This window comes from Sus scrofa, chromosome 10, assembly GCF_000003025.6.
Source record: "Sus scrofa isolate TJ Tabasco breed Duroc chromosome 10, Sscrofa11.1, whole genome shotgun sequence".
NCBI lineage: Eukaryota > Metazoa > Chordata > Mammalia > Artiodactyla > Suidae > Sus > Sus scrofa.
The window spans coordinates 31,392,274-31,417,906 of NC_010452.4; the positions used below are offsets into that span (position 1 = coordinate 31,392,274).

Genomic DNA, 25,633 nt, shown 5'->3' on the forward strand with positions numbered 1-25,633 from the left:
GACCAGGGATCGAACCTGCGTCCTCATGGATATTAGCTGGTTTGTATATATATATTTATTTATTTTTTTTAAGGGCCTCAGGTGTGGCATATGGAGGTTCCCAGGCTAGGGGTCAAATCGGAGCTATAGATGCCAGGCTACACCACAACCACAGCAATGCCAGATCCGAGCCTACACCACAGCTCACAGCAATGCTAGATCCTTAATCCACTGAGCGAGGCCAGAGATCCAACCCACAACCTCATGGTTCCTAGTCAGATTCATTTCCCATGATGGGAACTCCCCGATTTTTTTTTTTTTTATTAGGTGAATTGCCAATGTTCTCAGGAGGTAAGTCCAGCAAACCTGTAATCATGGTCTCCACTGCTGATGCAACCGCTGTACTTCCAGCAGCTTGAGGGCTGACTCAGACAGAGACTCAACCTTGAGACCCCTGAAGGGATAGATGGGACCGAGGCCTGAGCATTCCCTTCTCACTGGCAATGGCCTTTAACTATCGTGATGACAAATTTAACACTGGTAAAAACTAAGGAAGGGTCCACAGTGATGAAGTTCCATCAGAAGGGGACACACTGATTTGCCATTGGAAAGTAGGAATACCACCAGGTTACTAATTTTAAATAAACACGGCAGAATGTATACAGCAAACACGGTATTGTTTGAATATTCTTGGTCCAGTGAAATGCCAGTGAAAGTGCTCGGAAACCGCCTCCCCTTCCACTTTGAGGCAGGGTAATGTTTGAGCTGTTGACTAGTCCCCAGTCCCAGGTCCCATCATTTGTTGCTTTGTCCCTCTTTAGCAGAAAGCAGAGAAAAGACGACTTCTTCTTGGCTTTGCATTTTTAAAGTCCACGCCCTGTGTGACCTGGGGTGGACTGGGGCATAGAGTTGGGAAGCTAAGGAGCGCCCCCCTCGTAGCCAAGCTGGGATAGGTGGGGGCTAAGAAAGCAGGTGGTCAGTGGAGCCAGAGGGAGGCAGTTTCTCTCAGGGCTACCAGGAACGGCCCTGTGGCCTTGGTTTGGGCACCCAGGGGCCATCTGGGAACCAAGTCAATGCTTGCCCTTGGGTGAACATCATTCATCCTCAGAGCCAGGGGCTGGATCCCCCAGCTCTATATTGGGATCTATGAAACCTTTACTTCTGTGGCCACCAGCACTTAGAGGCTGTGCAGCAGTATTGTCCCATTGTAAGGACAGCCCCCCTGACCTTGCACTCTCTCAGGACACCTATAGACCCAAAGGAAGTGGCCTGGGGTCTTAGACACCCAGCAGGTGAGGGTGGGGTAAAGGGTCAGTTGCCCAAATTCTCCTGGGAAGTGGAGATGGGGGAACAACTTGGGAAGGCCTTGAGCTGGCACAGTGGTTAAGACAGCCTTGTCACAGCATAAAAGAGTCTGGCTTTTAATCACAGCTATATATATATATATTTAGAGCCATACCCAAGGCATATGGAGGTTCCCAGGATAGGGGTCGAATTGGAGCTACAGCTGCTGGCCTACACCACAAGGCACAACAACCCCAGATCCAAGCCACGTCTGTGATCTACACCACAGCTCACGGCAATGCCGGATCCTTAACCAACTGAGCAAGGCCAGGGATTGAACCTGCAACCTTATGATTCCTTATGATTCCTAGTCGGATTCATAGTGGGAACTCCTATTTTTTTTTTTTTTAAGTGAGGCAAATACATGTTAAGAGAGAAGAAAGAGAAGATAAGTGTGGAGAAAACACAGGCAGGCTCTGGGGGTGGGGGGGCGGGAGTGAAGATGGAGAGACAGAGAGAGAGAGAGAGACAGAAAAAGCACAAGAGAGGAAGAGAGCCACCCATGCTTTGGAGGTAGTTTAAATCACTTGTTTGGGGGCAGTCCTTCCAGGCTTTGCTTCATCTGGCTTCGGCCTGACTCAGGGCCCTCCCCTGATGGATTCTAGTGCCGGGGTTTCTGAGAAGTTGACAGGATATACTGTGGTCTGGTGCCCCTCCCTTCTCTGACCCCTGAGGAACTTTTCTGCGTAAGACTGACTGTTAAAGTAAGTTATCCTCTTCTCTGCTTCTTTGTCACCATGTAATCTTGGGCACAAAACTGCATTTCACTGAATCTCAGTTTCCACATTGTAATGCATGCATTCATCCATTCACCCTCCCATTCAAAAAATTTTATTTAGCAATTATTTTATTTTATTTTATTTTCCCACTGTGCAGCAAGGGGATCAAGTTACCCTTACATGTATACATTACAATTACATTTTTTATTTAGCAATTCTTTACTGACTCTGTACCTCTTTCTTATTCAGCATTTACTAAGCATTGCTTATAGGTGAAGCTCTCTGCTGGGTGCTGGATATACACACAGACATAGCTCTGTCCTCGAGGAACGTCCGTCTCAGAGCTCCAACACGAAGGGGTATAAGTGATTGGTTTCGAAGTTTCTGCTAATTTGACATTCTATAATTCTATTATAACTGCAAGGTTTTTTTTTTTTTTTTTTTTTTTTAAGGACCACACCTGTGGCATATGGAAGTTCCCAGGCTAGGGGTTGAATTGGAGCCACAGACACAGCCATGCCAGAACAGAACTGCATCTGCGACCTACATTGCAGCTCACGGTAATGCCAGATCCTTAACCCACTGAGTGGGGCTGGGGATTGAACCCACATTCTCATGGATACTAGTTGGGTTCTTAACCCACTGAACCCCAATGGGAACTCCAATTATTGCAAGTTTTACACTGATATCTTTTCTCCTTCCCCCATCTCTCCCCCCAGAAGGTAAAATCTTTCTTTCATAGAGCCTGTGGTTCAGGGAAAGCACATTTTTGACCTGAAGGATTGGTTTCAACCTTTGGAAATGTCTAAAGGTCATTCGGAGTCAAGTGTGGTGGAAAAGGGGGCTAATATTTAGCAAAGAACTGAGCTCCAGCTATTCTGACAGTGGCATCTTATGATCCTGTATTTCGGGTTGGAGTCACCTCGAGCCCAGCTTTGAATGCCCTGTGGTGGTTTGCCCAGGGATGTGGTTTTTGTTAAGCTTTCAGATCCTTTCCCCAGAGTGTAGCTTGCTGATGCTGGGGTGAGCGCCTCCCAGCTGCTTGTGGGCAGCCTCTGCCAGTGAGGTCACTGCGGTGGCCTGCTTTGTCATCAGCTTCTCAGGTCTCTGCCTTTGCCACAGATAATGCTGTTTCATCCTCCCTTTCCCCAAGCTTCCTTCAATGATTGACACTGAATTAAAGTAGTAAAGGATGCTGTGTCTCAGAACCTACTCATCATAAATGCTAATTACGTACCCACTCTCATCTCAGTTTATAGATGCTCTTTTGTCCTGTGGGCAAAGAAGTCTGTTGAATTGAAGAAGCCATGGTCATGTCATGAGTGCTTCCTAAATATTGAGTCAGATTGTCCCGTGAGGGCTCGATGGCATATCTCAAAGCTTCTCTAGACCAGGGGCTCTGGCTTCCATTCACTCCTTTATTCTCCAAATAAATCATAGTTACCTGGTACCAGGCAGTGTGTGAGGCTGGGATGATGCATAAGATCTGAGTTCTGACTGATGAAGCTCACGATACTGGAGATGGGATGGACACATCTACAATAAATTGTGATACAGCATGGTGAGTACAGATGGAGACGTGTAAGAGACCGTAGAAGTGAGGTAGCTTCCTGCCAAGGAAGAGAAGGTAGCTGGGGCTTTTCTTTGTAGTAGACTGTGTTCTTTTCTGCAAAAATACACTGCTTTTCTCTCTCTCTCTCTCTTTTTTGTCCATGTCCAAGGCATGTGGAAATTCCGGGGCCAAGGGTTGAATCCATACCACAGCAGTGATCTGAACCACCCCAGTGACAACAATGGATCCTTAACCTGCTGAGCCACCAGGGAACTCCTATGATACTGCTCTTCTCTGTGGTGAGGGTTATACTTCCCTACTGTTGTTATGCTGCTTCTCCCTGTTACCATCAGGCTTGGCCCTGGGACTTACTTGGCTGAATAAATGACATACATATCATTTTGATTCAGAAGCTTTAACAGCCAACATGTAATCTGTCATATTCTTTCCTTTTGCTCTTTGCCAGGATGACTTGCCAATATTCTAGATTGTTCACTCAGCCTGGGTCTTGGAGTGGAGCTGACATGTGATGGTCATGCAGAATAAGCAAGAAATAAATTGTTGTTTAAAGCCATTGAGGAGTTCCCATTGTGGTGCAGTGGAGAGAATCTGACTAGGAACCATGAGCTTGCGGGTTTAATCCCTAGCTTTGCTCAGTGGCATAAGGATCCGGTGTTGTGAGCTGTGATCTAGGTCGTAGATGTGGCTCAGATCCTGTGTTGCTCTGGCTGTGGCATAGGCCAGGGGCTGCAGCTCCTATTCAACCCTTAGCCTGGGAATATCCATATACAGTGTGTGCGGCCCTAAAAATAAAAAATAAAATAAAAATTAAAAAAAAATAAAGCCATTGAGATTTTGGGGTCACTTGTTACTGCATTGTAACCTAGTAAATTCTGACTGATAAACTTATTTGTCTTTGTAGCCTGGTGCCTGACACATAGTAACTACTAAGAAAAAGTTTTTTGAATGAATGAAGTACTAAAGGGATTAGACAGGGTTGAATGAGAGGGTGAGGAAGGGAGGTTCAGCTAGGTCTAGAAGGCCTTATGTGAAGAAGTTCAATAGCCAGTTGACCATGATGGATGTTACTAGCTTTTTCTGACGAACTTGACAGGCAAGGTTCACAGTGAGTTTGTCTCCCTTGGTGCTTTCTGTTTGCTTGCTGTGTCACAAGCAATGTTTGGAAACTGACTGATTAGCCAGAAAGTAAGTATTAAAATGTTATTGGAGGGAGTTCCCATTGTGGCTCAGCAGGTTAAGGAACCCAGTGTAATCTCTGTGAGGATGCAGGTTCAATCCCTGGCCTCGCTCAGTGGGTTAGGGATCCAGTGCTGCCACAAGCTGTGGCATAGGTTGCAGATGTGGCTTGGATCCAGCGTTGTTATGGTTGTGGCATAGGCTGGCAGCTGCAGCTCCGATTCAGCCCCTAGCCTGGGAACTTCCATATGCAGAGGCTGTGACCCTAAAAGGGAAAAAGAGGGAAGAAAAGGTTATTGGGTAGCTCACAAAATCATTGGGGAGGGGGAAATGGGATAGAGAAGCAGACTTGGGGGCTAAATTTTAAGGAGTAACACATCAGAACTTCTCAGAGAAGGCAGGATCTCCCCACTTCATTAGTAAGTATAAAAGTAAGTGGCTGTAACAAAGATGCTCAGTGTATAGTGGTTGAAAGAGTATGGAACTTCCTTCTCTTTCATCTAACAGTTCGAAGAAGAGTGGTTTAGGTTGGTGGTCATCCAGGAACCCAGATTATTTCCCAGTCGTTGTCCTATTATCCCTTAAGGAATTGTCATCATGTGGGTTATCAAAGCTGAGTGGCTTCTTTATCTGAGTCCTCGCCATTGGGAAGAGAGAAGAGGGAGCACTTTCAGAATCTTGTCCGGATATAGCACATCTGCCTGCTTATATTTTATTGGGAAGAAGTGGATCACCTGCCTATACTTAACTGCAAGGGACATACAATGTAGTGAGGTAGCCATGTATCCAGCTAAGGACTATTAGTATGTGTATTAGTCAGCTATCATAGCAATAATGCTATGTAACAAACACCTTCGGAACTTGGTGGTTTTTAAACCACAAGCATTTATTCTCACTCTCCCAAATTGGCTCTTTGGCTACTGTTCAATTGACCCAAGCTCGGCTGGTCTGGAAGCCTGTGATTAAGGCTACAGGTTGGCTGGGTGCAGTGCCAGGCTGTGTGTTGGGTTCAGGCCTGTTCCACATATATTTGTTTTGTTGCCCAGGCAGAAAGGGAAGTGTCTTTTTAGGGGTATGTTATTCTCATGATAGAAGCATACAAGAGTGAGCCGAAATGCTTGATGCCCCTGGAGACAGCCCAGAAGTGCCACATTGGGAGTTCCCATTGTGACTTAGCAGGTTAAGAGCCTGAGTAATATCCATGAGGATGTGAGTCAATCCCTGGCCTCAATCAGTGGGTTAAGCTAGGGTGTAGGTGGCAGACATGGCTTGGATCTGGTGTTGCTGCGACTGTGGTGTAGGCCACAGCTGCAGCTCTGATTCCTAGCCCAGGAACTTCCATATGCTGCAAGTTCAGCCCTTAGGAAAAAAAAAAAAAAGGAAGTGCCACATTGTCACTTTTACTCACATTCCATTGGTCAAAAAAAAATCACATGACCCAGCTTACCATCAATAGCGCAGGAAAAATATTCTGCCTACTCTTTTGTGAGATGCTGCAGGCTCATATGGCAAAGGTGTGGGTGTGTAATTCTAATACAGGGAGCGCATGAATAACCAAGAACAGAAATTCAACTGAGTGTATTTTGATAGATAGCTAGAACTCTCTGCCTACTTTTTTCATTTCTTGGCGTTCATAGGATTTGTATAGCAACACTGGCATGAACTAGGAAGAATTTGGGGCCATCTGTATGGAACTTGATGGAAAAATTCAGTATATACTTATAATAAGATAGATAAAACATAAAATACTAGGGAAAACATTAACTACTGAATAAGCATTAAACTTCTAAATGTTTTCAATTTTTTATGAGCAACGAGTTTGTGTCTGTAAACTTATTTTATTGAGGTATAATTCACAAATGAAAATATATCTATATAAAACACATAATTTGATACATAACTGCTTTTAGATATCAAATTTTATACTGGAAAGGGAGTCTTTCAAATCCTGTGGAGATTTCTTGTGATAGCAGTGATAGATTTTTAACAATAGATTGTGCCATGTGAAATTGCCAGGATTATGTCATTCTTGACCTGCAAAAATGGCAATTTCATATGGTTAAACCTAGTACAATAAAACTTTGTCTAACAGAGAATTTCAGAATGGAGTGAGGGGTTCCCTTTGTGGCTCAGTGGTAATGAACCCGACTAGTATCCATGAGGATGCTGCAGCTCTGATTCAATCCATAGCCTGGGAACTTCCACAAGCTGCAAGTGCAGCCTAAAAAGAACAAGAACAACAACAAAAACCAACTCCCCCCCAAAAAAACCCCAAAAGCCCCAAAATGGAGTTGAAGCTTTCTTCCAGTGCATATTGATGTCAACATGCTAATCTTGATAATTCACAAATAATATCAGCCACGTGTCATACTTAAAACCATTTTAACCTCACTTTACCAAGCTGGCATTTTGCTTTGAATCCATAATCCTTGTTCACACACACTTTACACATTTTTTAATTAAAAAAATTTGCAGCATCAATTTCACTTCAGGTAAACAAAAATAGTAAGTAAGCTATTTTATTTAAGCCAGGAATATCTTTTGACAAATCTGCAAGGTGAGATTCACTTATAAAAAAATCCTCATTTCAACTCATGCATTCTTGACAACTCTTGCTTGCTTTTTTTTCTTTTTTTTCTTTTTTTAGGGCTGCACCCATGGCACGTGAATTTCCCAGGCTTGGGATCAAATCAAGCTACAGCTGCTGGCCTGCACCACAGCCACAGCAACGCCAGATCCGAGCCGCATCTGTGACCTACACCACAGCTTATCGCAATGCCAGATCCTTAACCCACTGAGCGAGGCCAGGGATCGAACCTGCATCCTCTTGGATACTAGTTGGGCTCATCACTGCTGAGCCACCATGGGAACTTCCTCGACAACTCTTGCTTTGAATGCCAATACACTTTGGTATGAAAAAGTGTGATCCTGATCCTCTGCTTCACCGAAAGCTGAAACCAGATGGACTCTAGGAACTTGCATTTTGTTAGAATTCCTCATTTTGGTTTCATCCTTCACTGTGCAACTCAGAGCTATAGAAAAACATTTACATATGCGAGCCTCCCTCTGAATAAAACAACATGTGTTACTTGAAACTCATGATTTCAGTTAAAATTCATGCTGTAGAGGGCTTTTACATCTTTTTGACATTGCAGCAAAATCAGGAGTACACAAACACTTGCAATGTTTCCATCATATTTCATGTTAAAGAAATCTTCATTTATTATCTCAAATAATCCATCTGCAGTGATTTGGCATTTTGTGGGACAAATAGTGTTCCTCCAAGCATTTCCATCATATTTCATGTTAAAGAAATCTTCATTTATTATCTCAAATAATCCATCTGCAGTGATTTGGCATTTTGTGGGACAAATAGTGTTCCTCCAAGCATTTCTTTTTGGGTCTTCTAATTAGTGCTATTAATTGACACACTCATATCTGTAGTTACATCGGTCAATTGATAAATGTATGAATTAGTATGGTTTCTTCATTAGATGAAATGTCCTCTGTGTGTCTGCTAATACTATCATCTGATGGGCTGCCTCTTTTTTCTGTTTCCTTTCATTGTGGTGGTCCCAATTAGGTCATGGATAGTTTCCATGCAGGCAGGTAAGAAGAACAATTCTGCCTTTATGTGAAGCATTTTAGCTTTAGCTATTAATTATATGACTGTTACATGCATTCTGATGTTGGTAGCAATTGCACGAAAGAACTTTATCCCTTATTTTTGAGTATTCAGATACTTAGAAGTGATTGCGTCTTTTTCTGTTTAATGCATAGGAATTGGCCTGAGGTGGTAGTTCACATGGGGCCACTGCTTTATTTGCTAACTGCAGATATGACATCTAAGCTGAGGAAGAGAAGACTTAACAGGGCAGACAAATCCAAATTTGAGACATTCCTTATAAATTCCTAATGTATGACTCATAATCCTTGTGTACTGCTGTGTTTACCTTATGAATCTAATGGCATTTATTTATTTATGTATTTATTTTGCTTTTTAGGGCCGCACCTGTGGCATATGTAAGTCCCTAGGCTAGGGGTTGAATTGGAGTTGCAGCTGCTGGCCTACACCACAGCTACAGCAATGCACGATCCAAGCCATGTCTGTGACCTACACTGCAGCTCATGGTAATGCTGGATCCTTAACCCACTGAGCAAGGCCAGGGATTGAACCTGCATCCTCATGGATACTAGTTGGGTTTGTTATTGCTGAGGCACACCAGGAACTCAGTCTAATAGCTTTTTTTTTTTTTTTTTTTTTTTTGCTATTTCTTGGGCCGCTGCCACGGCAAATGGAGGTTCCCAGGCTAGGGGTCGAATTGGAGCTATAGCCACCGACCTACGCCAGAGCCACAGCAACTCGGGATCCGAGCCACATCTGCAATCTACACCACAGCTCACGGCAACGCCGGTTAACCCACTGAGCAAGGGCAGGGATCGAACCCACAACCTCATGGTTCCTAGTCATATTCGTTAACCACTGCGCCACGACAGGAACTCCTCTAATAGCTTTTATTAAAAATTTTTCCATAATTAAGAGTTCCTATAGTGGCTTAGTGGAAACGAATCTGACTAGCATCCATGAGGATGTAGGTTCGATCTTTGGCTTCACTCAGTGGGTTAATGATCTGGCAATGCTCTGAGCTGTGGTGTAGGTCGCAGACGAGGCTCAGATCTGATGTTGCTGTGGCTGTGGCACAGGCCAATGGCTACAGATCTGATTCGACCCCTAGACCGGGAATTTCCATATGCTGTGGGTGCTAACCTAATGGGAAAAAAAAAAGACAAAAATAAATAAAAATTTTCCATAATTAAATGTGTGTAAAAATAAATATTTAAATATAAAACATTCAGTGGAACTAAAGACCTTTATGGTTTCAGAAAATCTTTTGGTCAATATTCTTCTAGGTCATCTTCATTTTTTAGAATGTTTTAAAACAAATTATGTTGGGAGGATTTTAGGAAGGTGGAGTATCAAGCACCAGTAATCTGTCTACCGACCAAGGCAATAATTGCATTGGCAGAATTTGTCTGATTTAACTATTTTAGAACTCAGAAATCTATTGAAGGCTTGCAACTTCCAGGGGAAGCTTTAGCAGTAAAATGTAAATTGTGGTTAATTTCAGTCAATTACAGCTCTTAGTATGGTAACAATTACCCATTCCATACTCTTCAGGCCAATGGCAGAAGCCCTGCACCCATTCTTGGAGCAGCGTGCACACAGCTTGCAGGTGCCAGGATGGGCAATAAGGACCTTGTCTTCCAAATGCTAGGGACCTATGCTCTGATTGCTGATTGATGCTTCTGATCATAGAAGCACAAACCAAAGAGGAGGGTGGTCATTGTTGTTGTGACCCCCTTAGTTCTTGCAAGTCTCTCCCCCTCCAGCGGAAATGACTTCCAGGAGATTTAAAAGGCTGACACCCTCTCCCTCTTTCGTTATTAAAGACTAGGACATTAAAAAACAATCACATTATACATATAGGGAAAATTAGAAAGTGACTGTGCATGTCCAGGGAGAGTTTCAGGCTCAGAAAAGATCTGAGGAAACCTTACATTTTCACTGCAGGCTCATCCTTTGAACAGAGATCACCTACAACAATCAGAAACAAAAACCAAAGACGTAATACACAAAAATAATAACAAAACCCCAGCCTTCATGGGCAGGAGGAGAATCTGTTTCCAGAGTTACCACATTATTAGATTTAAAGCTCAGTTTTCAAAAAAATTCACAAGGCCTACAAAGAAACAGGAAAATATGGTCCTTTAAAAGGAAAAAAAAAAATCAATGGAAAATGTCTCTGAAAAAGACCTGATGGCAGATCCACCAGGCAAGGACTTTAAAGCAGCTGTCTTAAAGATGCCCAGAGGACTAAAGGAAGATGTGGAATAAGTCGAGAAAACCATGTATGAACAAAATAGAAATATCAATGAAGAGATAGAAAACCTCAAGCAAACAAAATAACTCCCCTAAACCCCAAAGTAAAAGCTGAAAATTACAATAAGTGAAATGAAAAATTTACTAGAGGAATTCAAAGGCAGATTTGAGCAGGCAGAAGAATAAGTAAACTTAGGGCAAGGGAAATTATCTAGGCTGAGACATAGAAATTATCTAGGTTGAAGAAAAGCAACAGAGCCTAAGGGACCTGTTGGACACCATCAAGCGTAGCAACATAAGCATAGTGGGAGTTCCAGAAGGAGAAGCAAAAAAGGAGCAGTGAGAATATTTGAAGAAACAATAGCCAAAAAACTCCCAAATTTTATGAAAGGTATGAGTATAAATATTCAAGAAGATCAAGCAAGATGAACTAAGATCCATATATTAAAAATATTAGTCTATTATTAGTTTGTAATACAAATTTAGTTTTCTACGTAATTTAAGAGACTAATGCTTTGAAAAGAATTATTAGTTTATGGTTTTGGGCACACTGCATAAAGATACAATGTTGTGACATCAACAATTAAAAGGGGTTGGGACAGAACTATAAAGGAGCAAAGTTTTTGAATGCTATTGAAGTGAAGCTGGTATAAATTCAAATTAGAGTTTTTCAAATTTAGGGCGTTCAGTGTAATCCCCATGATAGCAACAAAGAAAATAGCTATAGAATATACACCAAAGGAAATGAGAAATGAATTTTAGAAATTCACAAAATTGTGAAAATTAAATGACACACTCTTAAACAAGTAGAGGATCAGAGAAGAAATTAGAAAATACTTAGAGATGGATGGAAATGAAAACACGGCATATTAAAACTTATGGAACACAGTGAAAGCTGTGCTAAGAGGGAAATTTACATTTTAAATGCTTATAATAAAAAGAAAAAGCTGAAGTCAACAAACTAACTTTACAGATTAAGGGATTGAAAAAAACAAGCAACTAAGCCCAAAGCTAGCACAAAAAAGAAAATAATAAAGATTAGAGCAGAGGTAAATTAAATAAAAAGTCAAAAATAATAGAAAAAATCAGAGAAACTGAAAGTTGATTCTTTACAAATATCAACAAAATTGACAAGCCTTTAGCTAGATGGACTAAGAAAAAAGACTCATTACTAAAATCAGAAATGAAAGTAAGGATATTACTACCAATTCTACAAATAAGAGGAATTATAGTAGGATACTTTGAATAGTTGTACTCCAAAAAATTGGATAATCTAGATGAAATGGACAAGTCCCTAGAAATACAAAATCTGCCAGGGCTGAATCACACACACCACACACACACAAATAGAAAATCTGAATAGACCTATAAATAGGAAAGAGATTGAATCAGTTATCAAAAATCTGATAAAAAGCCTGAGACTGATGGCTTCTCTGGCAAATTCTATCAAACATTTAAAGAACTAATACTAGTCCTTCTCAGACTTTTCCAAAAGTTAAAGAGCAGTAAACACTTACTAACAACTATGAGGCCAGAATTATCCTGATACCCTAAACAAAATCACTACATGAAAAGAAAACTACAAGCCAATATCCCTTATAAACATTGATGCAAGAATACATAATGACATTGTAAATCAACTATAATAAAAAAATTAAAAGACAAAAAATCCACAATGAAATATTAAACTGAACTCAGCAGTATATTAAAAGGATGATATACCATGACTAAGTGGGATTTGTTCCTGTAATGCAGGGATGGTTCAACATATGAAAAGCGATCAATATAATATACCAAATTAACAAAAGAAAATAAAATAACCACATGATCATCTCAGTGGATACAAAAAGAGCATCTGACAAAGTTCAACAAAGATTTCATGAAAAAAAAGAAAAACTCAAGAAACTAGTAATAGTAGGAAATTACCTCAACATGATAAAAGCCATATATGAAAACCCCTAGCAGACATCATACTCAATGGTGAAAAACTGAAAGCTTTTCCTCTAAGATCAGGAGCAAGGCAAGAATGCCCATTCTTGCCACTTATATTTAATGTAGTAGTGGAAGTTCTAACCAGAGCTGTTAGATGAGAAAAATAAATAAATGCATCCACATTAGAAAGGAAGAAGTAACTTTATCTCTGTTTTCAGATAATATCTTATATGTAGAAACCCCCCAATCCCACAAAACACTTGGTAGACATAATAAATGAATTAGGCAAAGTAGCAGGATACAGTCAACATCCAAAAATTAGTTGCATATCTGTACACAAAAATGAACAAGTTGAAATGGAAAGGACAAAACAAGTCCATTTATAAAGCATCAAAGAAGAAAATACTGGAGTTCCCATCATGGCTCAGTGGTTAATGAATCCGACTAGGAACCATGAGGTTGAGGGTTTTAATCCCTGGCCTCGCTCAGTGGGTTAAGGATCCAGCATTGTCAGGAGCTGTGGTGTAGGTTGCAGACATGCCTCGGATCCTGAGTTGCTGTGGCTCTGGTGTAGGCCGGTGGCTACAGCTCCAATTAGACCCCTAGCTTGGGAACTTCCATGTGCCATGGATGCGGCCCTAGAAAAGACAAAACAAACAAGCAAACAAGAAAAAAACCCTTTGAAATTAAGCAATGAGGCAAAAGATTTGTACAATGAAAACTACAAAATATGCTGAAATAAAGAAAACATATTCATTAACATTTTGCTTTGTTGCTTCTGGGTTTGATGTTTGACTCCATAATTATAAAAAATACTTCTAATGTGACATGCCACACTCATAAAATAAAGGACAGAAATCATATGAGTATCTCAATAGATGCAGAAAAAGCTTTTGATGAAATTCAATATCAATTTATGATAAAAACTCTCCAGAAAGTGGGTGTAGAGGGAAGATACCTCAACATAATAAGGCCATATATGATAAGCCCACAGCTAAGTCACACTCAACGGTGAAAGACTGAAAGTATTTCCTTTAAGATCAGGAATAAGACAAGAATGCCCAGTCTCACTACTTGTAGTCCACATAGTGCTAGAACTCATAGCCACAGCAATTAGATAAGAAAAAGAAATAAAAGGAACCTAAATTGGAAAATAAGTAAAACTTTCCCTGTTTGCAGATGACATGATACTATACATGGAAAAATCCTAAAGATGCCACCAAAAAACTACTACAGCTCATCAATGAAGTCAGTAAAGTTGTAGAATACAAAATTAATATACAGAAATCTGTTGTATTTCTATGCACTAACAACAAACTATCAGAAAGAAAAATTAAGGAAACAATCTCATTTACCATCACATTGAAAAGAATAAAATACCTGGGAATAAACCTACACAAAGAAGTAAAGAACCTCTATTCAGAAAACTATAAGATTCTGATGTTAGAAATCAAAGATGACACAAACAGATGGAAAGATCTACTATGCTCTTGGATTGGAAGAATCAATATTGTCAAAATGACTATACTACCCAAAGCAATCTACAGACTTGGTGTAATCCCTGTTAAATCACCAAATGGCATTTTTCACAGAACTAGAACCAAAAACAATTTAAATTTGTATGGAAACACAAAAGACTCCAGAATAGCCAAAGGCTTGAGAAAGAAAAAAGGAGCTGGAGGAATCAGGCTTCCTGACTTCAGACTGTACCACAAAGCTGCAGTAATCATAAAAATATGGTACTGACACAAAAACAGACACAAATATCAATGGAATAGAATAGTAAGCCCAGAAATAAACCCATGCACTTATGGTCAACTAATCTACAAAGGAGGCAAGAATATACAGTGGGGAAAAGACAGTCTCTTCAATAAATGGTGTTGGAAAAGTGGACAGCTACATGGAAAGGAATGAAATTAGAAATTCCCTTAACACTGTATGCAAATAATAAACTCAAAATGGATTAAAGACTTAAATGTAAGACAGGAAACCATAAAACTCCTGGATGAAAACCTAGGTAGAAAACTCTTTGACATAAATCCTACCAATATTTTTTTTTTTTTTGTCTCCTGAAGCAAAGGAAATTAAAACAAAAATAAACAAATGGGACCTAATTAAACTTAGTAGCTTTTGAACAGCAAAGGAAACCATGGACAAAACAAAAAGGCAATCTACTGAATGGGAGAAAATATTTGCAAATGATATAACTTATAGGAGTTAATATCCAAAATATTTAAATAGCTCATATAACTCAACCTCAGAAAAAAACAAGCAACCTGATTAAAAAATGGATGGAAGAGTTGAATAGACATTTTTCTAAAGAAGACATATAGATGACCAAGTACATGAAAAGATGCTCAACATTGTTAATCACCAGGGAAATGCAAATCAAAACCACAATGAATATCACCTCACACATGTCAGAATGACTATCCTGAGAAAGAATACAAATAACAGAAGTTGCTGAGAATATGGAGAAAAGAGAACCTCTGTACAGTGTTGTTGAAATGTAAATTAGTGCAGCCACAGTATGGAGATTTCTCAAAAAACTAAAGTAGAACTACCATATGATCCAGCAATTCTACTCCTGGGTATATATCTGAGAAAAAAGGAAAACACTAATTTGAAAAGATACATGAACGTCAATGTTCATAGCAGCATTTATTCATAGTTGCCAAAATATGAAACCAACCTAAGTATCCATCAATAGAAAAATAGATAAAGAAGATGTGTTATATGTACACAATGGAGTACTAATTCAACCCATAAAAAAATAACGAAATTTTTCCATTTGCAAAAACATGGATGGATGTGGAGGGCATTATGCTAAGTGAAAAGAATCAAGAGAAAGACCAATAGTATATGATATCGCTTATATGTGGACCCTAAAAAATATAGCAAACTAGTGAATATAACAGACTCACAGAGAACAAACTTACCAATGGGAGAGGGGAGGGGGGAGGGAAAAGATAGAGGTAGGAGATTAAGAGATACAAACTACTGTGTATAAAATAAATAAGCCCCAGGTATATATGGTACAACATGGGGAATGTAGCCACTATCTTATAATAACTCTAAATGGAGTATAACCTTTACAAATTATGAATATGTTGTACACCTGAAACATATAATATTGTACATCAACTATACTGCAGTAAAATGGTTAAGATAGTAGATTTTGTAAGAAATTAAATAACCTCCAAAGTTCGAAGAAATGAAGTGTGCAGTAAACAACATGAAAAAAATTGAAACTTTAATTTTCACTTAAATAAAAACTATGAAAAACATGCACAAAATAGAAATATTACTCCCCTGATAGAGTGCAAAATATGTTGAAAAATCAGTCTCCTGAAATTGTAAAGATATGTTCAATGAGTATAATTCATTAAATTATGTTTCTTCTTCTTTTTTAAAAATACAAAGTTCCAGCAATAACCTGAATTTGGCTCACTGAAAACTTCAGAAGCCAATCAGCCATCAAAAGCAACAATAGAAAGAATGAATAAAAATCAGTCTTTTAGTACTAAATAATATCAACAGTGAAAAACCAAATGTAATTTTACATCAGTAGAAAAATTGTGAAAGTTAACAAGAAAACTAAATATTTTATATTTATCTGAAAGGTAAAGCCTCTCACTGATCAAAATCAAATTAGTTATATTAACCATCTGATGAATTGTGATGGTCTAATGGGCAATCAAAGGAACAGGCAGGTGCTCTGTGGTGCTGCCACTGCTGAGCGCTCTATGGCGACATCAATAATGTATGGTTTTGTATGCCTCTGATTAATATTTACTAAATGCAAGTAAATATGAAATACTAATTTCATAGATGGAGCCATATAAATGGTGCTCAAATATTTTCAGTCATCAGTTTTTGTTGTTGTTGCTTTACATAACAGAAATTTATTTTCTCATGGTTCTGGAGCTTGGGAAGTCCAAGATTAGGTGGTGGCCACTTTGGTTCTGATGAGACCTCTTTTCCTGTCTTGCAGGTGGCTGCCTTCTTCCTGTGTCCTCACATGGTGGAGACTTATCTATTTTTAAATACATTAAATTTTTTAAGAGTATTTTTTTTTTTTTTTCCTTTGGCTGAACCGTTGGCATGTGGAAGTTTGGGCCATGGATTGATTCCAAGCTGCAGCTGCAACCTATGCCACAGCTGCAGCAACGCCCAACCTTTAACCCACAGCATTGGGCAAGGGATCAAACCTGAGCCTCTGCAGTGACCCAAGTTGCTATGGAGGCAATGCTGGATCCTTAACCTGCTGCACCACAGTGGGAACTCCATGAGCATTTTTACATTTACAGAAAAATTGTTCAGGAAGTGCAAAGAATTCCTATATATCCTAATGGCCCCCTCCCACCCCCACTTTCTTGCTTTCCCCTGTTATTATTATCCTGACCTTTCCCAGAATGTCTCATAGTTGAAATCATGTCGTATGAAGCCTTTCAGACTGGCTTCTTTCCCTGAGCAATATGCATTTGAGGTTCCTCCATGTCTTTTTGTGACTTGATAGCTCTTTTTTGTCTTTTCATGGCTGCACCCATGGTATACGGAAGTTCCCAGGCTAGGGGTCAAATCAGAGCTGTAGTTGCTGGCTTGCATCACAGTCCTAACAACATGGAATCCGAGCCATGTCTGCGACCTACACCACAGCTCATGGCCACGCCAGATCCTTAACCTACTGAGTGAGGCCAGGGATCGAACCCTCATCCTCATGGATACTAGTTGGGTTCGTTACCACTGAGCCACAATGGGAACTCCTTGATAGCTTATTTCTTAAAGGCATTTTTATTGCTGAAGGGTATTCCATTGCATGAATGTACTGCAGTTTTTATCCATTCACCTACTGAAGGACATCTTGAATGTTTTCAATTTGGGGCAGTTATGAATAAAGTTGCTATAAATATTTGTGGGCAGGATTTTTTTTTTTTTTGGTGGACATCATAGTTTTCATCTTATTTGGGTTAATACTTAGGAGCACAATTGCTTGATTGTATGGTAAGCCTGTTTAGCTTTGTAAGAAACTACCAAACTGTATTCCAAAGTGGCTATTCCATTTTACTTACCTTCCCACCTATGATGAATGGGAGGTCTTCCTGTTCTGCGTCCTTGTCAGCAATTGGCATTGTCAGTGTTTTGGGTTTTTACTAATAGGTGTGTATTATTATCTCAATATGGTCAATTTTGTAATTATCTAATGAAATATGTTGAGACTCTTTTCATATGTTTATTTGCCTTCTGTATATCTTCTTTGGCAAAGTGTCAGTTCAGATCTTTTGCCTGTTTTTAAATTGAATTATGGATTATTTTGAATTTTAAGAGTTGTTTATATGTTTTGGATACAAGTCCTTTGTCTGATGTGTGTTTTGCAAATATTATCTTTCAGTTTGTAGTTTTTCTTATCATTCTCTTAACAGGGCCTTTGGCAGAGCAGAAGTTTTTAATTTTAATCAAGTCTAACTTACTCATACTTTTGGATATCTAAAAAGTCATTGCTAAACTGAAAGTTACCGAGATTTTCTCCTATATTATCTTCTATAAGTTTTATAGTTTTGCATTTTACATTTAACTGTATGATCCATTTTGACTTATTATTATTATTATTGTCTTTTTGTCAGGCTGCACCTGTGGCATATGGAGGTTCCCAGGCTAGGGGTTGAATCAGAGCTGTAGCCGCTGGCCTATGCATGCCACAGCCACAGCAGTGCGGGATCCAAGCCGCATCTGTGACCTATACCACAGCTCACGGCAATGCCAGATCCCCAACCCACAGAGCAAGGCCAGGGATGAAACCTGCAACCTCATGGTTCCTAGTCAGATTCATTAACCAATGAGCCACGACGGGAACTCCATTTTGACTTAATTTTTATGAAAAGTACCTAGATTAATTTTTTTTTGCATGTGAATTTCAAGTTGTTCAACCTCATAGAAAAAGGATAATTAAAAAAAAAACCCCAACAACTATTATTTTTCCATTGGATTGATTTTGCTTCTTTGTCAGAGATCTGTTTATTCTATTTTTGTGGGCCTATTTCTGGGGGGTCTATTCTGTTCCATTAATTTCTGTGTCTGTTCTTTTATAGTACCACACTGTCCTCATCACTGTAGTTTTATACTGTTTTAAAGTCAGGTAGTGTTAGAGTTCCTGTTGTGGTGCAGTGGGTTAAGAATCTGACTGCAGTGGCTTGGCTCCTGTGGAGGTGTGGGTTCAATCCCCAGCCCGGAGCAGTGGGTTAAAGGATCTGGAGGTCCCAGGTGCAGCTTGGATTATATCCCTGACCTGGAAACTTCCAAATGCTGTGGATGTGGCCATAAAAAAAAATAAAGTCAGGTCCTCCAACTTTTTTTTTCAGTATTGTGTTGGTTATTTTGGGTCTTCTGCCTTGCCATGTAAACTTTAGCAAAAGTTTATCCACAAAATAACTTGCTAGGATTGATTTGAATTGCATTGAATCCATTGCTCAGATTGAGAAGAACTTACATCCTAAAAATTTTGAGTCAGATTCACAAACATGGAATATCTCTCCATTTATTTAGTTCTTTGATTTCTCTCATCAGAGTTTTTTTTAAAATATAGAACTTGTATATATTTTGTTAGACACCCAAGTATTTCTTTTTTTAATCATCCTTTTTCATGGCTGTAAAAATGCTGAAACACCTTTTTTAAAAATCAATGCACAATATTTACAACTGTCAATCCTTTGTGACAAGGCCACCTATTTTTTTTTTTTTTTTTTTTTTTTTTTTTTTTGCTCTTTAGGGCCTCACCCTCAGCATATGGAAGTTCCCAGGCTAGGGGTTGAATCGGAGCTACAGCTGCTGGCCTACACCACAGCCATAGCAATGGCTGGATCCAAGCCAAGTCTGTGATCTACACCACAGCTAACTCTGGATCCTTATCCCTCTGAGCGGGGCCAGGGATCGAACCCGCATCCTCATGGATTCTAGTCAGGTTCATTAATCACTGAGCCACGAAGGGAACTCACAGGCCACCTGTTTTCCATTTGTGGCTCATCAAAGTGCTATGACCCATGGGTTGGCAATTTTTTGATAAGTAGCCACAGCTACAACCACTGAGCATGAGACACTACAGTCTCTCTTGCTACCACTTCTTTATTGAGAACTGGATCTTGGCAGCTCTCGCTGCTGTGGGCAGTGCTGTCACTCCTCAGATGGATCCATCTTTCCTTTACTCAGATGTCTCTGGTTGACTGTAGGGATAGGTTCAGACTTGGAAATTTTTGTTGTGGGGTTTTAGCCTGGCTTTTGTTTACCAGACCTAGATCAAATAGGACCTTAGTTGGATGTTCATTGATCAGCAAATTCCCTGTGGGTTACATCACTCTGAAGTCATTTAGATCCCACTGCTCATAGTTGTCCCCATGCCGTCCTGGACACTGAAAGGTAAGTACCACTATTTTTCCTCTGCTAATCCAGGTGCCCACCATCTTCATTTAAATTGGGGAGCTTGGGAGTTCCTTTTGTGGCGCAGCAGTTAATAAACCCGACTAGGATCCGTGAGGATGTGGGTTCGATCCCTGGCCTCACTCAGTGGATTAAGGATCTGGCGTTGCCGTGAGCTCTGGTGTAGGTCACAGATGCAGCTCAGATCCTGTGTACTGTGGCTGTGGTGTAGGCTGGCAGCTGTAGCTCTGATTTGACCCCTAGCCCGGGAACTTCCACATGCCGTGGGTGTGCCCTAAAAAGCAAGAAAATAAAATGAAATAAAAATAAATTGGGGCACTCCTTTCAACTGCAGTGTTTTTTACTGCACCCCTGGTCACAGAGAACAGCCATTGGGTACTTATCAAAGATGGTGGTGCTTCCTTCACCAGTGATTCTCCGAAAGCCGTGGTGGAGGCCCCTTCTGGGCTCATGGTTACAAGAGAGGTGAGCTGGCCACATATGAACATCCACTTCAGTATTTCCTTCTCCTTGATTCTTTGGATCTTTCCTTGTACAAATATCAGAGGATTTCCTCCTTCTCCTTTTCATTTAGCTGAGTCCAGAAGTCAGTCTGTTTATTTAGATGGTACTTTGAAACCAAGGTAACTGGAGAGTGCACAATAATCAACAAATTTAGGTTTATTTACATACATACTTTTCAATTTAAGTGAACAAAACCTCGCAAATTTTTCTCTTCCTGGGAGTTGACTTTGTAATTGGCTTTCCATGAGTGCCTGGATCTGATTCAAGTGTTAAGAGTGAGTGTTGGGAATTCCCCTTGTGGCTCAGTGGGTTAAGGACCCAACAGTGTCTCCACGAGGATGTGGGTTAGATCCCTGGCCTTGCTCAGTGGGTTAAGGATCCAGTGTTGCTGCAGGCTTTGATGTAGGTTGCAGATGCGGCTCAGATCCAGTGTTTCTGTGTCTGTGCAGGCCGGCAGCTGCAGCTCTAATTAGACCCCTGGCCAGGGAATGTCCATATGTTGCAGGTGCAGCCATTACAAAAAAAAAAAAAAAAAAAAAAAAAAGACTGAGCTTATAGTCAGAGCTAATGGGTGAGGGCTGGCAAGGATATTGGCTTTCCTTTCTGAAGTAACAGCCTCAGGTAAGGTCAGAATAGGGTCTTCAAACATGGCAAGGGACAGCCTCCCTTATATAAGGGAAGAGGCTTTGCTTCTTTTTTTTTTGCTTTTTAGGGCTGCACCTGTGGCATATGGAAGTTCCCAGGCTAAAGGCTGAATTGAAGCTGCAGCTGCCTGCCTATACCACGGCCCCTGCAATGCCAGATCTGAGCTGCATCTGCAAACTACACCACAGCTCATGGCAATGCCAGGATCCTTAACCCACTGAATGAGGCCAGGGACTGAACCCGCATCTTCATGGATACTAGTCAGGTTCTTAACCCGATGAGCCACATTGGGAACTCTGAAGAGGCTTTGCTTCTGCTGTCAAGAGGGACTTGGGGGCTTGAGTTTCCAGGAATTATCCAAATCCTCCTTTACGGTCTCATTTCTACTCCCAGATTCCCACTCTTTCCTGATGATAACCACCTCTCACTCATTCAAGTGTGATCATTCAATTAACTTTGTAATTTGGCAACTTGTAGATAATATTTTGAGTTTGCTTTTTAGCCTTGTGGTTCAATTAATGAAAAATTCTTTCAGCTCTGTCATAGAAACAATACTGCTGTTTTAAAAGTTGTGAGCTGAGAATTTAGAGCTCTGAGTGTGTCATTGCTTTTCTTCAAGTGTTCTAATTTTAAGCTCATCTCTTGAGTTCATTCTTTGAATTCCTCTTGTTCTTCATGATAATTTTTTGGGGGTCATGTCTATGGCAGGCAGAAATGGTAGCGACCCGAGCTGCATTGACAACACTGGATTCTTAACCTGCTGAACCACAAGGGAACTCCCATGACCATGGCCACTTGGTTTCCCAAAGCCTTGTCTTCAGTGGGTACTTCACTCCAGGTGACCATATGCAGTAATTTCTCCAGCTGTTTTCCCATGTATTCCAAGGGCTTCCAGAACCCACATGATACTTGCTGAATCTCAGCCTTCCAAAACCAGACCAGATAGCCAATCTCAGATTCTCATTTCCTCAAAATACTATTGCTTGCAATCCCACCTTGGGTGATCTTTGTTCTGTCCCTTTCTCTACTGTCCTTATTCTGCCTCCTTGAAATTTGAGATAACTATTTTGGGGTATTGAGCATGACTCTTTGGGAGCCAAAAGGTTGCTATAACAAGGAGGGACAAGTATGTAGCCTTAAAAGAAAAGCTCGGGTTGTGCCGAGTGGTGACTTTTCTTTCATTTGTAGGCTTAGATCTGCTCTTTGGGTTTGGAGAGATGATTCAACCCAGGTGCAGTTTTCATACTACAGTGGGACAGTCTTAATAACATCACCATCTCATACATATATGGACCTTTAGAGAGTACAGACCGGAACCTGCCTCTGCTGGCCTTGTCTCATCCTGGCTCCTCAGCCGCCTGTGAGATGGGCAGAACAAAGGAATATGATTGCCTTTGAGGTTAAGAAATGAAGAGACTTTTCTAGGATTTCCAGAGTTGGCCAGTAGCTGGGCTACATATGAAATCCACGTCCTCCCACATCCTCCATACTCACCTTTCTCTCAGGTCCTGCCCTAAAATCGCCAGCCCAGGGCAAGAAGACACGAGGAGGCCCACGTACGTTCATCTAAATATTAACAAGCTGAGTTCCTGTTGTTGCTCAGCAGGTTAATAACTCAACAGATGGAGTTCCTGTCGTCCCTCAGAGGTAATGAACCTGACTAGGATCCATGAGGATGCAGCTTTGATCCCTGGCCTTGCAGCAGGTTAAATATCCAGCCTTGCTGTGAGCTGTGGTGTAGGTCACAGATGTGGCTCAGATCTGATGTGGCTGTGGCTTTGGCCAGCAGCTGCAGCTCCAATTTGACCCCTACTCTGGGAACTTCCATGTGCCAGATCTGCGGCCCTAAATATGTAGGGCGGATAGGGACTCTCTTGTTGGGGTCTAAGGTTCTGCCATCAAAGATCCTAGTGAGATATTGGGAGACATATATATATATAAACAAGCAATAACCAAGCTATGGATTGTTAAATAAAATATACTCTATCCTATCTTGACAGTTTGAAGTTTCCAGAAGCAAATGCTGTGACTGAATTTGGCCTCCTGGGCGTTTATTAGTGATCAACACAGGAGGAAGCACACAGAAGGAGGAGTCTGAGACAATGCTGGCTCCATTCAAGCCTTAGCCAACCCCACTGGGGTGTCCTGTAGCTTATATGGCCCCTTAGTGTGTATCTGGGTTAGGTAAAATGACTGGGCCCAGGGCTTGCCTTTGGATGAGGAGACTGTGCAGCTGTAGCAGGAGCTGACCAATTGGGCAACGAGTCCTTCCTCTAACAACTACTCCTTAAGGACCAGCTCAGCTCAGGAAAGGGCGGCAGGGCCAGAGACCCTCCTTCCCTTCCCCCTCCTGGACGTCCTGGCCTCTACGTCCAGCCTCCATCCACCTGCCCCCGCAGCTACCCCTTGGGCCTATGGGTACACCATGCAGGGGCTTGAGACACCCTTGGAAAGACAGATGTGCACCCCAACATCCTGGAGATGGAATTCCCAGGTCCCCAGTACCCAGAGACTGCCTAAAACCAATCACACCTTCATTCTTGGGCAAGGGGGTGCAGAAGAAAGTCCCTGCGTGGGGGGCGGCGAACAAGGGGCGGATAGGGACTCTCTTGTTGGGGTCTAAGGTTCTGCCACCAAAGATCCTAGTGAGATATTGGGAGACATAATCAAGAACTTGCTTAAGGAAGGTTCTGAATTTCTTAGAGAGGAAGATTGACTCTCACTTAATAGTAGATAAAATGAAGGCTTACAAAAACCCTCACGAGTATCAGAGATTGTTACTATTAGCATTATTGCTTTTGTCACCGTGCCAGGGCCTTATACCACTCTCGGGGTTCATCTGTGGTCCAATACCCCCCCAACTCCACCCCCCAGCAGTGGAATCCTCCCTGAGGGTGTAGGTAAGGATCGCCCTCGATCCCCAGCCACCGCCCCACCGCCCGCCGCCTGGTGCCCGGAGCCTAGCAGAGCAGGGCGCTTTTGGGCGCGTGGGGGAGCCGGGGCAGGGACGAGCGCGACCAGGAGCCAGAGCGATCGCGGCCAGAGAGGGAGGAGGCTGCCGGGCCCAGCCTGACGCAGAGGCGGCAGCGGCGGAACAGGCCACTGCCGGGGCGTCCGGCCACCAGCCACAGCCGTCCCTCCGCCTTCTGCCGCCACGGCTCTTAGCGAGTGGGAGTGAGTGCGTCGCGCGCCCGCCGGGGGTCACAGGCTGCTGGCATCCTCGGCAAGCCAGCCAGAAAGGAGGGAGGTGCAGGAGCGCGCTCGAGGGGCGGAGGCGGGGAAAGGAGCGGGCGAGGCGGAGGCGAGGGAGCGGAGGGAGGGGAGCCAAGGGAGGGAGGGACCCGCCTGCCGCGCCCGGGCCGTTCGGCATGTGTGGCCGCAGGCACCGGTCCCCTCTGCTGTCCCGGGGCTGAGCCGCGCCCGGGTGTCCAGGACGGTGTGTGCTCGAGTGTGTGTGTCCGCGCGGGCGAGCTCTGCACCGGCCCCGAGCCTCCCGCTCGCTTCCTCCGGCCGCGGTGCATGTTCGCCTCCTGCCACTGTGTGCCGAGAGGGAGGAGGACCATGAAAATGATCCACTTTCGGAGCTCCAGCATCAAATCGCTTAGCCAGGAGATGAAATGCACCATCCGACTGCTGGACGACTCGGAGATCTCCTGCCACATCCAGGTGCTGGTGGTGCGGGGCCACTTGCCCGGCGCAGGGCTAGAGGCGGGGCGCGGGGTGGGGGGTGGGGGGCTCTGCAGGTGGGCGTGAGCTCTCAGGGGCGAGGAACCCACCCGGGAGCCTGCTAGAAAGCCAGATTTCGCTTCCTTCACCCGCTAAGGCTGAGAACCATACCCAGGGATGGGGCATTGTACCCCCACAGGCACCAGCAGCACGTTATCCACTCCCGGGCGGGGTGGGCCGGGGGGGCTTTCTCTGGCTTGCACGCTGTGTGCACTGCTCGCCGCGCCTAGGCTGGGTGCGCCGGGCGGCTACCGCCTGGGGAATCCTAACCCCTCGGTTCCCTACTTTGTCAGGAATTAGGAGTTCCGAAAGCCTGGAGTGTTACCTGCATGTCGCCCACTCTTCCTTCCTCCCTTCCTCCACGTGGGGAAGGCATGCACCAGTCTGGATTCACTCATTTCTTTCTCTGGCCCCTGGGCTCCGAAAATGCCCTCAGTTCCAGGGACCTGCTCCGGTTCCCCGCCTCCCGTCTACCAGTGGCCTTTGCTTCTCAGCGTGGGGCGGCGGTGAAGTTTCCCAGGAGTGAGAGAGGCCAGGAGACCCGGGGCTCCAGCCTTCAGGGATGGGGCGTGCGCTTGGCGGACTGGAGCTACCTCGAAAGGAAGCCTGTGAAATTTGAGTGTTTCAGAGAAAGGAAAAGGGCTGTGAGGCCGGCAGGGAGGGAACACTGCAAGACCTGAGTCCCCGGGGGAGAAAAAAGCGCTCTTTGGAATATTGGTGGAC

At 42.5% G+C, this 25,633-nt stretch overlaps 1 protein-coding gene across 6 annotated transcripts in view; it reads left to right on the top strand.

Annotated features, from left to right (window-relative positions):
• FRMD3 (FERM domain containing 3) overlaps positions 1 to 25,633 on the top strand; it is a 407,251-nt gene that overhangs the window by 51,175 nt on the left and 330,443 nt on the right. Inside the window, exon 1 of one of the 6 annotated variants that reach the window (XM_021064661.1) lies at positions 24,191 to 24,850. The exons of 3 other annotated variants lie outside the window; for them this stretch is intronic. In XM_021064661.1, coding sequence (XP_020920320.1) covers positions 24,704 to 24,850 — 147 coding nt within the window. In that variant the 5' untranslated portion in view covers positions 24,191 to 24,703. Of the gene's footprint in view, positions 1 to 24,190; positions 24,851 to 25,633 lie in introns of those variants that run through there. 2 more of the 6 variants (XM_021064666.1, XM_021064668.1) reach the window with 2 other exon arrangements.